Source organism: Platichthys flesus, chromosome 7, assembly GCF_949316205.1.
Source record: "Platichthys flesus chromosome 7, fPlaFle2.1, whole genome shotgun sequence".
Taxonomy (NCBI): domain Eukaryota; kingdom Metazoa; phylum Chordata; class Actinopteri; order Pleuronectiformes; family Pleuronectidae; genus Platichthys; species Platichthys flesus.
Genome location: NC_084951.1, coordinates 18153450 through 18170685, shown reverse-complemented (window position 1 = coordinate 18170685; position 17236 = coordinate 18153450). Strand labels below are relative to the sequence as shown.

Below are 17236 nucleotides of genomic sequence, written 5' to 3'. Positions count from 1 at the left end.
ACACAAGTGAAACAAAGTGAAAACAGAGTTTTATTTTCAAACTTTTCTTCAACTCTCAAAGGATCACCACAAACCATTTAAAACATTTCACCTCACACATACACAAAATATAGGTTTTCAAACAATCCAGCACAAATCCCATTTTAAATGTTGACATGTTAGTGAGATGGAGACAACAAGCGGTGCAACTTAATGTAAGAACAATAAATAAAAGGATTGCAAAACATGCTCGCCCCCCCCCTCCGAAGTATAAATATATTTGCAGTAAAATCAAATCAAATCTGCAAATAATCCCTCAAGTAAAAACAAACACTCAGTGTAAAGCTAGGAAACTTGTTTTCTTTTTATATTGTAACTTTTGAAGCTTGATATTAAAAAACAAGCGTATGTGAAAGTTGAATAACACACTGGCTGTATATGCTGTAAAACACACTGACATGAAACACACTGTGTTGTTCATCTACTGTTTGAGAGTAAAACATTCCGCTGCCCATGATTAATTGCCCATGATTCAAAGACATGATAGGCTGCTGCTTAGCACAGGGTATAAAAATAAATCAACTTAAAAACTCGACACTTGTAGCCCGAAGTTAGTCCAAAATAAATCCCTGAATCCCATGAGAAAAAAAAGTTGTCCATATAAAATTGAGGAGGGGTCAATTTTTTTTTAAAACCCTGAGGATAGTCCCTGAGGCCTTTTTTTCTCCATTTCTTTTTCTTTAAAAAAACTGCTTAGTTTCCAGCTTCAATCAACACACTCACCTCGTAGAGAAATATAATGTTCACTCAACACTTCTCATCTACTGAAATTGTAAGAGGGGTATTCGCTCTCCTCTTATTTTAAAGCTTTCTTTTTGCTTTTTTCGGCTCACTCTGTCTAACAGCGTTGTAACTAGACCCTCCATCGTCACAGCCATTGTTGTTCGGCTTGTCGGGTTTCATAGGGGTCAGCTCCGGCGCTATGATGTCTGCGTCCTGTGTGTAAATAAAAATCACACATTGATATTAACATTGACAGTTTAGAGTGTACACTGTCCTGACTGACACAGGGGTCAGTGACAGAACTCTTCTTTACCAGCCAGATAATGAAGTTAGACTAGAGGAAGGTGATCTCTGGACCCCGATTAAAAAAAAAAGGTATATAGGATAAACACAAATTTTATAAAAAAATGTCTTCTCTCGGTTCCTCCACTACTAATTTCATTCATTTCAGTTTTTTCCTGACTGTATTGTTATTGATTGTGTAGAGCCTCACTGCCTCATCAGGAAATTGTTCTGCTCCCCACTGTCATTTGATATAAATGCTGTAAAATGGCAGCGATCTTTTTTAGTGATACTTTTGTGTTAAAACTAATTGGTTGTTAAGAGTGGTTATTGTGTGGTGTGGTTATTGTGTATCACTTCAAGTCTTTGGAGCATCACTGGGGCAGGAGGCCGTTCATTTGAAGGCAAAATGTTAGCAAAAGTTCAAAGAAGTTGTAAATTTATGCAAATAGCTTGAATATCTTTGTAGCTCTTACGTAAAATAAGCTTCAAATCAAAAACGACACACTGCCAGCCCCACTATAAACGTCCTCACTGTCCTAATAGTTGGTTTGGGCGCTGCAGTTGCGAATGTGCTGGAATGAGACCAGGTCAGACTATAAACAACATTTCTCCCACAAACGGCAGTCAGTATCCTTGGTTTTTAAACAAGGAGAAGAGGTGGTTGATGGCGAGGTAAGCTGCCTCCAGATACATCACCTGCTTCCATCCACACCAACCAACAACAAAATTAAATTGCAATAGCCAGATTTCAACCAGTAGGGGGTAGTCACTATACATTTTACTACACAAAATATGGAACTCAAATACGAAGCACTAGAATGTCAAGATGTGTACCTGAATCAATCAACAACACTGCCAAAACCCGTCACGCCCTCCAATCTGCCCTCAGCCCGAGTTTCCTACCTTCTCACCTGCATTCGTTTCTGTCATTACTGTTTCTGTGCATCTACATATCGAGTTGCACTCGTTTGTCTCGGGCAATTTCAGGTATTGTGTTTGTGTCTTTCTATCAACCGTTGCTCCCGATTCCCCGCTCCTGCCCCGTATCAACTGGCGTGTGATCTGATAACTGGTTTGACGTATTGCCCGTCATCTCCAAGTAACTAACTGCTGCCTGAAGTGGTTTGTGTTTGTTGTCGTGCTTATGGGTTAAAGCCTGTCTCCCCCTTTTTTTATCCACCTTGTATAGAGATCTAACTTGTGTGAGAGGTGATGAGAATAACACATGTTCTCATCAGAGTGGCATCTTTCATGGGGGGGGGGAGCTGCTTTGACGAGGGTAGGATCGTGATGGTGAACCAGTGATGGGTACTCAAGGCTGGCCCATGAGGTCCAACCCTATGAAATTCTAAAACAGTTCTTGCCGACTATGACAGAAAGCTGTCAAAACAAAAACGCAGCCGTGTGGCAGCAGACCGGTGAGAGTTCCCGTGTTCGACCTCTGTCCTGCTGCTTCGACTGACGACAATGAGCTGGACCATCGAGCAATAGAAGAAGGTGGCTTCAATTTTTGTGTGACATGTTACACTCACAATACAGGGTCCTGCTCACTATACTGCTCCACACAGCCATTTCTGCTCAACATTTACTATGCCCGCCAAGGAGGTTAGGTTTTGTTCTTGTTTGTATGTTATTCAGCGGCATAATGCAAAAAATGCACAACTGAGTAAATTTGAGTACGGATTAAGATTAGAAAGGCTCCAGGAAAAAAAGATCCGGCATATTTAAGCAACTGATATTTATGATTGTGTGTAATCTGTTGCAGAACCCAATAGAAATCTGGATCTCGTGAATGTATGTGTTTATTTATGTGGTTTCATTAGATGACTGTTGGTGCTGGACAGAGTATGTGCTTTTCTTAGTGCCATTCAAGTTCCCTTAGTTTTCCATTCTCGATAGACTCTCCAGTTTGAGGCAAACGCCCTTCAGGGTGTGTACCATCCAATGTTTATCAACCAACATTGACACTGCAAGTAAATACACAATTCTTTACACTGGCGAAGATAAATCTTACCGTAGGCGTTGAGGATTTTTTGTTGTTGCACCACTGAACAAAATGCTTCTTGGCGACCTCCACAGTCTTTCCATCCCTCTTCTTGCAGTAGACTCGGATCAGCTGCTCATTAAACTGCGCTGGAAGCAGACTTGACACCTGACAAGAATGACAAGAGTTTATTTTAAGCTGTAAATTCAAAATAGAGGAAGTGACATAATCAATCTTTTTGTTTATAAATATGTGAGATGAGCTCTGTACATGCGAAGGCAACTCATGCAAATAAAGATAAAGATGTGTGACCTGGTCCTCGCGTATCTTGAAGGCTTTAGTTGGGTCATCTTTGCAATAGAATCGCACTTTGTTGATGGGGTTCTCCTTCTTCATCCCATAGTCCAGAGAAATTACCTAAAGGAGAGGTTTTGTGCAATAGGCCACGATTCAACAAACTAAAATTAAATTTAAAAATTGTAATTCTTTCTTTTGGAGCAAATGAAATGTATGAGATAAAAAGTAGTTGGACTGGAAACTCACGCTAACTATAAAGTCATCTGGCTGCAGTTTGACATCCTGGACAACCGGGACATCCGGGACACTCTGAGGAGTGGACTCTGCCAATTCTTTTTCCCAGCCTTTAATCGCCTCCTTACATATGTGAAGTGGATTAAGTAAAAATAAGAAAAGAGAACTTACACACAACACTCTAATGCAGAATGACTTACGAGGATACATATACAAGCACATATGGTTAAACTTCTTAGTTGAAATCACGATCTACTTTCCAACATGCAATAGAAAATGTATTCATTCATAATATCTTACTGGTTTCATTTCATTTATAAGGAAGCTAATTGGCTACATCAAAGCAGCAGTCATTCATCTCAGGGTGCAAATGGCACAAAGTTTATCCATGAAAGTTTTTCACATTTGCTAAATCGTCCAATATTTGGTAATTAAAGCTTCTCATACACAAGGTTTGGATGTTTTTCTTTGAGTTGCACTGAACTTAATGTCTTTGGGTTTGTTTTGTTGGTCAACAAATACAATCATAATTGGATATAAAGATTGATGACATGACTGTTCCCCAAAAGTGAAGCCAAAGTGTCTGGATATCATATCCATGCAGAAGCAGCCAGTTAAACCCTACTTGAACCACATGGATAAAGTTATCAATATTACCTATAATTTGTAAAAACTCAAATTCAACAGCCAAAATAGTTCCACAAGAAGAACACAAACACACACCGGGGTGTCATCCAGATGTTCTCTTGGCTTGGTTCGGCCCAGACACTTGTAGAGGCGTCGACAGACGAGGTCTTGTAGAATCTGCCGCGATTCCTCCAGCTCCTTGGAGGACGAGTGGAGTATTTGTTCAAACACATGATCTAAGGGACAGAACGGAAATCTGTTAATTTGAATAATTCATGCACACTAATGTGAATGCGTTTAAACAATGTTGGAAGTACAGTTGCAATCAGAAATATTCAACCCCCTCACCTCAATAGACATTATAGTGATGTGGATGACAGATAATGACAATAAATGACAAAAACCTCATCAAACAACAAAAGATATTTATTAATGCGTATTTTAGTTATTTTGACAACAGAAGTTGACCTAACTTTGAAGTTCAAATGAAAAATGTAACTCTTTCAACACATGTTGATGTGCAGTATTATTCAACCCCACAGCTTCAGTACTTTGTGGCGTATCCTCTAGCTTTTATAACTTCTAAAAAATGTTTTCGGTAAGTGCGGACAAGCTTCTTACACCTCTCGATTGGAATCTTTGCCCATTTTTCAAGTGCAAAAGCCTCTAGATCAGTGATGTTTGATGGCTTCCATGCTGCAACTGCCTTCTTTAAATCCCACCAAAGATTTTCAATCAAATTTGAATCTGGTGACTGTGAATGCCACTCCAGGACATTCCAGGATCTTTTTCTCAACCAAGCTTTGGTGGACTTGGAGATTTTGCTTTGGATCTTGCTGGAAAGTCCAATGATCACCAAGGTTTAATTTGTCAACAGAAGGAATCCCATTCCTCTTTAAAATGGCCTGATATTTCTGTGAATCCATGATGCCATGTACACAATAAAGATTGCTAGTTCCTGCCGCAGAAAAACAGCCCAACATCATCTTTGACCAACCTCCATGCTGGACTGTGGGGATGGTATTCTTCTGGTCATAAGCCTGGCCTTTCACACGCCAGACATACCGCTGGTCCATACGTCCAAACAGTTCCAGTTTGGTTTCATCAGTACATAGAACTGTCACCCAAAACTCTGTAGGCTTATCCAAATTCCTCCTGGCATATTCTAGTCGACTTTTGATGTTGCTTGTGGTCAAGAGCTTAGTGCGTCTGGGAGCCGGCCATTAAGTCCTTTATTATTCAGTGCATGTCTTATGGTTGCCACTGCAGCACTTGTACCAGCCTTCATCAGGTCATCCTGTAGGTGTCTTGCAGCCACACAGGGGTTTATCTGAGTTGTTCTGACTAAGTTGCTGAGGGTCCTTGATGAAATGCTGGGCTTTCTTCCACGGCCAGGCATGTTTGAAGCTGCTCCATCAGTTGTAAACTTCCTTATAATGTTCCCAATTGTGTCTCTTGGAATATACTTTTTTGGGGAATTCTTCTTCTACCCAAGGCCTTTCAGGTGTGATGAAATAATCTCCTCTCTTAGCTTTTGTGTAAGCTCCTATGTCTTTCCCATGATTGCAACTCACCTTGAATACCTTCATGGGTGGGGTTTATATATGCATCACAGCTGAAGCAAATGAAGGATCAGTATAGAGTTCCCAAAGGCTTAATAATGTTTCAACTCAACTTTAGGACAAAAAAAACTGTCAAACAGCTTTAAAAACAACAATATTATATAGGGGTTGAATAATTGTGACATGGCTATCTTAACAAAATATACTGCTACACACAAATACTACATCATGCATTTTCCGGGTTGATTTTCTTTATCACTTAACTCATAAAGAAGGCATCCGAAGCAGAATCTTGATCAAAGAACAAGATTCTGTCTACTTTAATTGATAAATCCTTAAAATCTATGGGGGGTTGAATATTTCTGATTGCAACTGTAGATGAAGTATGAGTACTTCAAGACTGATACAAACCACTATCTGGGGAGTAAATGAAAATAATAAAATAAGTTTACTGGTGCTGTTATACTCTATATTAATGCAGTTTGTGCAGACTGTGAGCATTTGTCTCTGTAATAGTGAACAACACTATGATCCATCATTGTGCCGTGTGTGCAGTACGACGGATTTGTTTTTTTGGGGTTGGATGGTGAAACTGGGAGTAAAAAACTTTCCAATACCGATGTATCCGACGATATATATACTAGAAAGACCCTTATGACAAATTAATGTAATTGAGACTTCATATTTTACAGATTAAACAAACAAGTTAACGGAAATATATAGAACTTGAAATAATGATTATTCTATGGAATCAAAGTTCAACATTTTTATGATAAGCATTATAAAAATAACAATAACAATTTGCTATGGCAAACTACATATCGCCACCATTTTCAAAAACCAATGTTTACAGCATAGATCTTTCTGTAAAATAAAGGTTTTTGTATTGGTAAACATAAATAAGGATATTCTTATGCCTGTTAAAGGCTCTTATTGGCTGATTGTTATTGGCCAACTGATAAATCAGTCGGCCTCCAGCCTGATGAGGGCCCACAACAGTTGCACAAAAGAAACCATGGTTTCAAACCAGAAAACAGTGGGATGGACAAGCTAAACGGCACACAATGGTGTCCACGGACCTGTCAGTTTGGTGTAGGCCTCCATGTCCTCTATGGCCGTGGAGAGAGTGAACATCTTCCCTCCTGAGCCTTTAATCTTGATGTGTGGATCTGCTTTTAGAAAAGCCTCAGTGATCCTAAAGAAACATCCGACACATCATCACCTTTCAGAACGACCAAAGGGAAAAGTGAACAAGCTACGTCAGAGCAATGAGCTACTCACATGATCTCTATGATGTTGCAAACACTGTGCTGGTAGGCTCTTCTGTGGAGGCAGTTCCTTGTGTGGAACATGTCATACAGATTGCCCACCTCCTGTTTGAAGAATAACTTGTGTTTTAGTCACAGTTTAAATGTTAAACTAAGACGTTTTTTAAAAAGCTGATCAGAAGGAAAAATAAGAGAGTGTTTACTTTGTTTTTGGTACAGATTTGCTTCTGCCCGTCCACCTCACACACCCTGGCGAACATAAGGCAGCGCTGATAATCAAAGTTGTTCTTGATGCCCAGGTGGTAGCAGTCCCTAAGAGGAGAAACATGTTAAGAGATGGGCCATTAAACTCACTAGGATTTATCAACATGTGATTTAGGAAACCCTTATTAAAACAAACTAATAAGTCTGAAATACTCACCTCGCAAAGTAGTCCCACTTATCCACATCAATGCCATTTCTTTTGTTGGCAACAATCTCATAGAGAAAGGACATGGCCTCTGGGCGGCCTTTGTAACGCCACTAAGACAGAAAACAGAGACATGAGATTCTGATATATTAGACAAGTATCTTTAAGGATTAAAAATAATTTTAACTCTGGTTTCCAGAGGCAAGTCATTACACAGTGCAGAGAACTAATGTGGAACTTATAGCATCTGCTGCATACACACTAATAATCTGTAGCTTGCACTGTTAACGAGCCAATGGATTAGTCCATATGCAGGTCAAACTCTTACTGTTAAATGCAAGAGTGTGAGGATAATTAAGTTGCACATCAGTCACTGGTTTTTGTAGCTTTTAGGAAGTGAAGGTTTATTCCGCACATTTCTGCTCACGCATCCATCACATTGGAGCCAAAATTTAGGACAAATCAGATCCATAGAATGAATTACAAGTGAAGGCACACAAATGTGCAGTTGGGAAGCTGACAGACAGCGAGTGCAATGTCGGACCCTCATCTTATTATCTAGTGAGGAATCTCTGTCTGAGCTTCTGTCCTTATGTATGTAATTCAAACAGCTCAACACATAGAGTTGCAATTTTGGTGCAATTTGGAAGCATGAAATGTTCAAAATAAAAAAAACTTTGAATGAAATACTGCTCGGTAGCAGCAGTATTTACGTGTGTATTTATGTACCCTTCAGCTGCTGCCTGGACCCATTTTACAGGAATTAAATCCATAGTTAAATTTAATCAATAGTTCCTCAAAAGGTTCTTGGATCCTTTGGTAAAGTTCCTGCATGAGAAAAATATGACTATAATACTAATACAACTATCAACTGATCTCATATAAGCAGAACTAGAATTACCCCCTTAGCATCAGCTCCATTAGTGCCCAATGGTCCAGCAATCTGCTCCTTGATGAACTCCAGGTCCTCAGGCAGCACCAGGCCGTGCTGCTCCATCACCGGCTTCAACTTGTTGTCCTCAACCAGGTAATCGAACATGTCCAAAGAGGCCTGCTCATGCTGAAACACACACAGAATCATTTATTAATATTATATAATAATTGTAATCTATGGAAACTTACACAGTCACAACTTGAAAATGAAAGCAAACAGAAAGAGCTTATCTTAAAATATGACTCCTGCAAACACGAATGCTTATCGGTGACATTTGCCAGACGGCAGGTCTGTGGTCATAACTTAAATAATGACTGTGTGTTTATAAGCTCTTAGTGTCTCTTATCAGTGACGCTTATCATTACGAACATTGCAACCACTACCTTAGACCTCAGCTGTCCTGCTGACTGGCCAGGTGACACTGACTGCTTAGTGTAGCAGCTTTGTTTTTACAATTATTTTAACCGCTCATAGAATTATTTATTGCTGTAAAGTCATCCCATCTGCTACAGCAGGTTTTATACAAATATCAAACTTTCTGTTAAAGGGTCAGTGTGTCATATTTAGTGACATCTAGTGGTGAGGTTGCATGTTGCAGATGAATACCCCTCATCAGGATTGGTTGTTTATGTTAACGTGTCTGAGCAGAGGAAAATGGCTTATGTGGCCTTGTATCTCCTTGAAATAATTGTTTTGTTTGAGACTCATTTGGCCGAGGATAAGTCAAATTTTCTTACCTTCCAGTTTAGACCAGGACGTGCTTGGGGTATGAACCTCCGATCAAACAAATGGGAAAACGGCCCATGTCCTGACAGGAATAATAAAAACATGAAAAAGATGATTAGGCTGCATGGGATCTTTGCACGAAGATACGTGGGTTCTACTCCCATCTGGACAACAGAGGATAATAAACATACTTGCACTTCCATTCTTACTCGTGCACACACCCACGATGTGCAATGCTCACCCAGGTCATGGCAGAGCCCAGCGATCTGCACGCAGAGGATGTCTCTCCGAGAGATGAGGAGTTCTGGCTGCCTGTCATTTAGAGCCTGTACAAGTTGTCCTGCCAAGTGACCAACCCTGTTCCCACACACAACAAAACATTTCATACAAAACAAGACAAGACAGGGAAAATACCACAAACATGACGCATGAAGAATTACTATTTTACTATTTAATAACACTGTGTTTCAAACGCAGTTCTTAAGGAGTCTTTGCAGAGAATTTATTTAAACAAAAAACTAAAGTATAGGAAATAAAGTATCTGGAATTTGTCTCACAAAACGTATATATATGAAATACGTGGGATTTATTAATTATAAAAATATTTTTTATCGTCCGAATCCCGCAAGGACATAACATGATCGTTTGAAATTCCGTAGACTTTCACCTACATTCATCTGCTTCATTTTCAGCAACACCAATCCTTGTAGAAAACATTTCCATGTTTCCCATCATCATTTTAAAATGCATATAATTGCCAGTCAAATAATGAAAAGAGTGAAAAAAGTACATGTAGTGTTAATGAGACAGGTTAAAGGACCATGGCCGAAGAGGTTGACTTAACTCTGTTTGTTTGTCGTTTGTTTTGTTACATTTAGATTTTCAGCATCGTTTCGCAAAAACTATTGATTGGATTTCTACGAAACTCGAGGGAAGGACGATACACGGGGACAAAGGGGCAGATAGAGGATTATTTTTTAAATCCGTTTAACATTTTCTTGAAATAATTTATGAATCTTAATGAAAACAAATCGATCACATTTATAATTTGACACTGTCTCTAACTGAGGACACACCCGATGCTGTGTTCAAAGCGGTTGTGGGACGCTCCGGGGAAGACAAAGTAGGCCCCTCCCAGCTGCTTGAGGTTTCGCAGTCTCTGGAATTGAGGTGTGTCAATGATTCTGATGAGAAGTGGGTGCAACACCACATGCCCGTGGATCGGATCATTAAAGACCTGGCAGGAGACAAGACAACAAAAGAAAGACTTACTCCATCACTCCTACTCGCAGCATTAGTGTGCCAAATTGAAATCTGTAATAAAGTTAAGGGTTAAACTGTAAAATGTCGCATCTCAATTACAGTTCTCTTTCACAAGGGTTTGATAACCACATCTTTGGGATAATTACCAAAAAAATATAATTATTGGCATTACACTCATGAAGCCATTATCACTGTCTGCTGCTGAATCATTGGAATTTGGTTGTTTTATCTAATCTTATCTTTACATATCAGCATCAACCCCAATTAAAAACGAATCAGTCAGGCTCCATTTGAAATCGTTCTACCACAATAAAAGAGTGGAAACGTGCGATAAAGATAAAAACAATAATAAACATTACAAACAAAAATCTCTTGCACGGAAACTCGCAGAATTTAATGAGGTAGGTGAAATACAGGATGTGCAGGGCAAGGAGCACAGGGACTGATCACACACAATTTTGATTGTTTGTACAACCTCACTAACACCGCAATAACATGTGATGTAACTTAATCCGCGGACCTCTAGACTGCGCCTCACCGAGCTGTCTTCATGCTCTCCACTGTGGCAAAGCTGTCTTATCGCACCACAATCATATCTGTGATCAATATGCAATGTGATCAATAAGTCAAAACTGTATTCTCACTTATTAGAGTGGAAATTTGTAGACATCAATAATTAAAAATGTATCTCAAGATATCTACAACTTTGATTGTAGCCGTAAAAACTAAATTTAAGATTCTGAAAACTCCTCCTGAAAGTACAAGGGTCAGTTTTACCATTTAATAGATCAAGCTGATGCTGCGGATATGTGTCATTCACTTCTTACTAATTCATAAGGAAAATTTCATACACACAATCCATTTCTTACAAAGCCAGTTTGGATTCTATTATTTTCCCATTGGATGTGAAACTGGACGAGCCTTCATTTTGTGAAGAGAGAGAGAACGTCGCTCTTTTCTTGAGAGAATCAAAACATTAACTATCTCCAGACACAAACAACATCCTGACAAACATGATCCTGCAACAACATCTTGTGATAGCAGCCCGTGAGAATCTGTTCCCATGGGGATTGTGCACAGTTACACGTCAAAACACTGAGTCAAAGGTCCCAGTTACATTCACTCTGTGTCAGGTAAAATATGTAATCCTAAAGATTTGTAAAATTGCAGTGGTACATAAGGAAACTGACTTAATCCATTACTGGATATCAAAAATAGAATTATGAATTTTGAAAGGTTTCTCACTTTAGAAATACAATATCCAATTCATGAGATATAAGAGTTTGAGTACAGATCCAGTCCAGTCCAGCGAATAAATGTAAAAACTGTTTGCCATATGTGACACTGGACAACACTCTTCCCATCATACTGTAGTAGGTTTTCCATTTTTCACTGCTTTACTTCCTCTTTCTTCATCAAGTGTCAGCATTTGCTACATAGCAAGTTCCTCAAATGGATGAAAGTGTTTTTTTCTAATTCGGATTCTAAAGCTTCCACCTTGCAGAGGACACATCTGACTTCAGAAGGAATTGGAAACTAGATTTCCTTAATTTAAAACCGTACAATCTACCTCTCTGAAGGGATAGTTCACCCAAAAAATTTGAAATTCACTCATAATCCCCTCCCACTATGCTGATGAAGGGGTGGGTTAAGTGTTTTGAGTCCACAAACACTTTAGGAGTTTCAGGGGTTAACAGCGTTGCAGCCAAATCAAATACAATTGAAGTAGATTGTGACCAATTCTTTAAACGTAAAAAAACAACAGAAAGAAAAGTATAAAAAGCATCTGTACTGCTCCTGTGGTGTCATCCAAGTGTCAGTAAGCCCCAACATTCAAATTTGACTCGACACAGCATAATTTACACCATGTTTTAGCCTAAATGTCCACTGGTATCCTCCTACCCTGGAGCTGCATTCACGTTTGTAAGCAAGAGAAGAACCGGTAGCATGGCTAGCTCCATTAGCAACTCTGCAACATTTGTGCCAAAACATGGTGTAAATTACCTCGTTTTAAGTCGAATTTGAATGTTGGGCCTTGGATGAAAACACAGGAGCATTATGAAGGTATTTTACATTTATTTTTTTCCATTTGAAGAATTGGTCACAGTTAACTTCAATTGTATTGGATTTGGCTGCAACGGTGTTTACCCCTGAAACTCCGAAAGTGTTTGTTGGACTCAAACACTTCACCCAACCCTCCATCGGCAAAGTGCTAAGCAGATGATGAGCACATTTTCATTTTGGTTGAACTGTCCCTTTAAAAATTCTTATCTGACTTGAACCAGAGTTTGAGATGTGGCCAAAACAAAAAAAGAAGAGGACAGAGAGAGAGAGAGTTGATCCTCCCTTGCTGTTTATCTCTGTGGCCTCGACAGTGCAGCTGTTACCTTGCCTGGCTCTGCCGCTATCTGCCACAGCTTCCTGGTACTGTGCAGGATCCGCAGACGGTCACCGAGGAGCCTGGGCCGGGTCAAACAGCGGATGAGGAGGAGGAGAGGATGAAGAGGTTGTGGGTGAAACACCCGAGTGACCCACTGAGGAGGTGCCGCAATACTCTGACACTTCAGGGGAAACTCGAACATGTACCACATTTATTTTTGATTCCAACACACACTTACTTTACTCCAATCCCCTGCAGCCGCGCGTCATCGAGGTACCTCAGGCCCACACCAGTTATTTTTTGTTCTGGAAGATGAAGCAGACACATGATGAGCTGTCGGATTCAGGTCACACGTGATAGAGAAGCGGCTCAACAACATGCAAACACATCACCGACAACACAACCGACCTCTGAACGTGTTCTCCCACTCCCGCAGACCCTCTGCCCGCAGGTACCGACACGTTTCCTCCACGCCCCATCGCGTGTAGTCCGAGTCAGCCGGCGGGTTCCCGGGCGCTCTCTTCTCCGGCGTTTTGAAGCTGTCGTCGGGGAACGACGCTGCCTCAAACGATCGTTTTTGGTTCTCCATGCAGAAGAAGCTTGTTCGGGTTGATACGGGAACGGGAAGCCGCACAGTTACAGCCGGTAATGTTGGACCACACGCCGCCTGACACAGCTGATCGCGCAAAGGAGACTGTAAAATACCCGGGTTTTGTTATTTGACCGGCTGCGTCAAGGTATAACGAAACACCACCTGCACTTCCTCTCTAGAATTTCAAAATAAAAGTCTAATGAAACTGCTGGTACTACTGCTAATAATAATATGAATAATACAAATAATGTTATTGTTGTTTTTAATATAACTTTTTTATGGGTACAGCCCAGTAGAACGCAAAGTATTTGTTTAATGATATTAATTTCTAAGTTAAAACACTAAGTTCCGGTGAGTTATTTAAATAGTATCGGCAGCTTGACCTTGTTCCGCTTTACGTCAGCTTTTAGAGGGCGGGGCTAGATTCAGTTGAGCGAGGGAAACCAGAGCGGTGATATCGAAATCTCGGATCATGTCCGTGACGCTGATGAGAGCCTTATAAAGGCGGCTTATCTGAAACTGTTCGTTCCTGTCTTTCACTAATACTTTCCCCAGTTGCCCGGATGTTGACAAATCCTCCCTTAATTTTCAAATGGCCAGCAACATATTGGAAGTAAGAAAAACTGAAATCACAGAAGCCCAGATGAGCTGTTAAATTAACTAAACATTAACTGTAAATAAAGGTGGACGAAGCATTTCCACATCCTGTCACTGTACAATAGTGAAGCCGAAATACCGCAGATTCGGGGGCGCTGCCATTTTGCTCAAGTGAAATCATTTGGAACCAGTGGAACCTATGATATCAAGATCTCATGAACATCATGAGCCAGACTCAGCAACTGGTTTGCAGCAGGTTCCTTTCAATTAGCACAGAAAGAACGGTTGTGTTAAAGGATTGAAAACATTGACACTTCAGAGGAAGAGAGTTAGGTGAATACAAGAATGGTGAATGACTGAGTCCTTCACATAGTGTTACAAATACCTACTGGTAATGTTTTAAAGATGTCTTGTGTGCAGTGCACAATGATAAACTTGTGCATAAAAGTAAATTAATACCAGTTAATAAACTTGTGCATATTTAGATACAAAAAAAACAAAGGAAGTCCTTTCAAACAACTCTCCATCATAAACACCTGCTAAAGGAAAAAATTGGACACTATGACTCAAAATACTTCTGAGTTCTGAGTGATCAGTGAGGTCAGTCAAGTTCTTCCACATTTCAACTTCAACGAAACGAGGTAAAGACACAGTCATAATAATGTGCTAAAGACAATTCACTAACCCCGACGTCTTTAACACTTTTTGCTTTATGAGCTCTATGACCATGCTCTTATATCTAACTCCATAACCACCCATTATCAATCATTTATTGTGTCCACACTGTCTGTGACGAGTGAATCTTTGTATGGAGAATAAAAGCAGGGTCAGGCATTAGGAAAATTCACAAATTCTTACAAAGTTCTTTGTAATTGGCTGTTGTAGGTACTTACATTAGTCTTTTTTTTATATTCCTAAAGGTTTAAAACTCTTAAATCTACTTCAGATGCTTAGGGGACTTTGGGCCACCTACATCAAATGGCCACAAGGGGACACTATTGCTCAATTCTTGATGGTTTGGTTGCCCCTGCAGTCAGTGACTTTTTGAAACAGGTGCTGTGTTGCACCATGTGCTCAAACAAGCACTGATTTATCTTTTCATGCTAAAAGAAAAAATTTCCAAATTTCAAGATCAACAAACACAGAACTTTACAATCATATCGAAGATGTTCTAAGTCGTCCACCATATTTAGGATTAGTAGCTTGATGGGGTATCTCTTCACCTGCCTCAATCATTTTTGCAGGTCTGCTTTCTCCTAGTTCTGATCTCACCAGTTAAACATTTAATTATGTTTTTTTTAATCTTTTTTAAATGTTCTCATTTGTAACATTCTTTATCTCTGTATCTGTGCTCAATTGCTGTGGGGTCTTCAAATTGGTTTGCAACTGTTTCCTATTGTTTACCTTCAATTTTTAACTTGTAAACCGCCTTGTAACTCTGTTTTGAAAGTTGCTCTATAAGTTTTTTTATTATTACTATTATTACTTTTAACTTTAGTGTCGTCTCCAAAGAATCCAAACTGGTTTGCAAGAGCTAAACTAGCGAGTCAATGGATTTGTTAAACAATGGAAATGGTTCAGTAATTTCAAGCTGTAAAATCAAATTAAAATTAACAATCTGTTTTGCAAATATATATTTTTGAACATGGTTTCTCTTATTGTATTTGACCAACTTAAATTCAGTGATTCATAGCAACAGCATGTGGGGAATGAAGGATTTCTCCATTTTAACGCTGCTGTTCTCTTATGGCCTGAGCCCCAGTAAGCAGGCTGAAACACGGGTAAAGTCTGACTGCTTTGGTTCACTCCACGGTACTTTTATCCACATGTGATAGAACAGAAGGAAAAGCCTCTTGGCTGTGAAGCCCTTCGCCCTGGTTTGCATTAGTGATGATTGCAGATTTTGGAATACTGGAACATACTCGGCCATTGGGTCCATGCAGCTTAAGGGAATTGTCAGTGTGATTGACAGGAGGCCCACTGACTATTAAAGCCAAGTCTTTGTTTGTTGTCTTGAGCTCCTCAGTGACGGAGAGCATTAGTGGGATCAAACATCTAACTGGTCAAGACTTTGACACACACACACACACACACACACACACACACACACACACACACACACACACACACACACACACACACACACACACACACACACACCACACACACACACAAAATAGTGTTTCTCAGCTCAGCTCAACTCAGCTCAGCTCTTTGGTGTCTCTTTCAGTCTTCCTCCCACGTGTGTCTCCTGTGCCTCTGGGGTCTGTCCCTGGCAGCTCTCCAGCTGCCTTTTGAATCAGCCTTCCAATGTCAGCTGTGCATCACCTCTCCCTGGTTCACCTGGAGATGCTAACCACGTCACCTCCATGCCCACATACCCCCATCACCAAATTCAGGCTGGGTAGCCATCTGGGGCACCGCACGGGTGACGTGGATCCAGGATCAACACTCGCCCTCGTCTGTTACAGCATCTTGGGCACATGTATTTAGTTATTTTTGTATGTTCTTACCCCAGCAGGTTCACGTATGTAGTGTAAATGAGCTGAACAGATATAAATGGAAGCTGTTATGTAACTGGCCCCTGTGTGACTGACAGGAGGTCATGACTGTTTTGAAATGTCACCGTCTGACCTCGGCTCTGGACTTCACCCACCAAATGAACAAAGTGCTTTCCTGCCATCAATCAACCATTAACATAAGAGTCATTAGACTATTGCAACAGGAAGAACTTTTAAAACCGTACAAAAGTGTGGTATAAAGTAATCCCTGTGTTTATGGAAGCCATGACAGACTCCTCCACATCTAAACAAAACCTGCGGAGTGATGGTTGCTTTGTTTCATCTCGACAAAACGTGGAAAACGGCTGTGACTCAGCCAGCAAGGACCACATGGATTCAACTTTTGACAGGATTTAATGAGTAAGAGATTGGATACTTCTGCCAATTCACTGAGGACAATATAATCTTTAAATTTGGCATTAAGGCCTTAAAAATCTTAACCGCTGATGCAGGGTTCTCTCCAATACACAGAGGAGAGGCCTGCCAAACATTAAGACTGGGCTGGAGAGGTATTTAGTGAAAGCCGATACAGGAAAGAAAAGGAAAAGTGTCTTAGGAAGGCGTCACAGTCATGCTCACTTATGTTGTAATACACAGTTTTGCACAGTTGATATATTAATCCCCCTCTCAGAACAAAACGTTCATGTAAAATCTAAATGTAACCTGAAGTGAATTCATGAAATATTCCCACATTCTGCTGAGTGCTTTCTTTCTTCAAATTAACTTTTTAAGTACATGGCTCATAATGAAATCAA

At 40.1% G+C, this 17236-nt stretch overlaps 1 protein-coding gene across 1 annotated transcript; it reads right to left on the bottom strand.

Moving 5' to 3' along the window:
• Window positions 1–12: 12 nt before the first annotated feature.
• Window positions 13–13432, bottom strand: LOC133956918 (deoxynucleoside triphosphate triphosphohydrolase SAMHD1-like). The gene is made up of 16 exons (XM_062392286.1): window positions 13140–13432; window positions 12970–13036; window positions 12739–12811; window positions 10165–10325; window positions 9330–9445; window positions 9100–9170; window positions 8330–8488; window positions 7441–7541; window positions 7223–7331; window positions 7033–7124; window positions 6831–6946; window positions 4286–4425; window positions 3575–3685; window positions 3344–3448; window positions 3062–3199; window positions 13–975 (listed from the first exon to the last, which is right to left on the bottom strand). Exons 1-16 carry the CDS (start codon window positions 13318–13320, stop codon window positions 841–843), a joined length of 1875 nt encoding a protein of 624 aa, XP_062248270.1. The 5' UTR covers window positions 13321–13432; the 3' UTR covers window positions 13–840.
• Between the last annotated feature and the right edge of the window lie 3804 nt (window positions 13433–17236).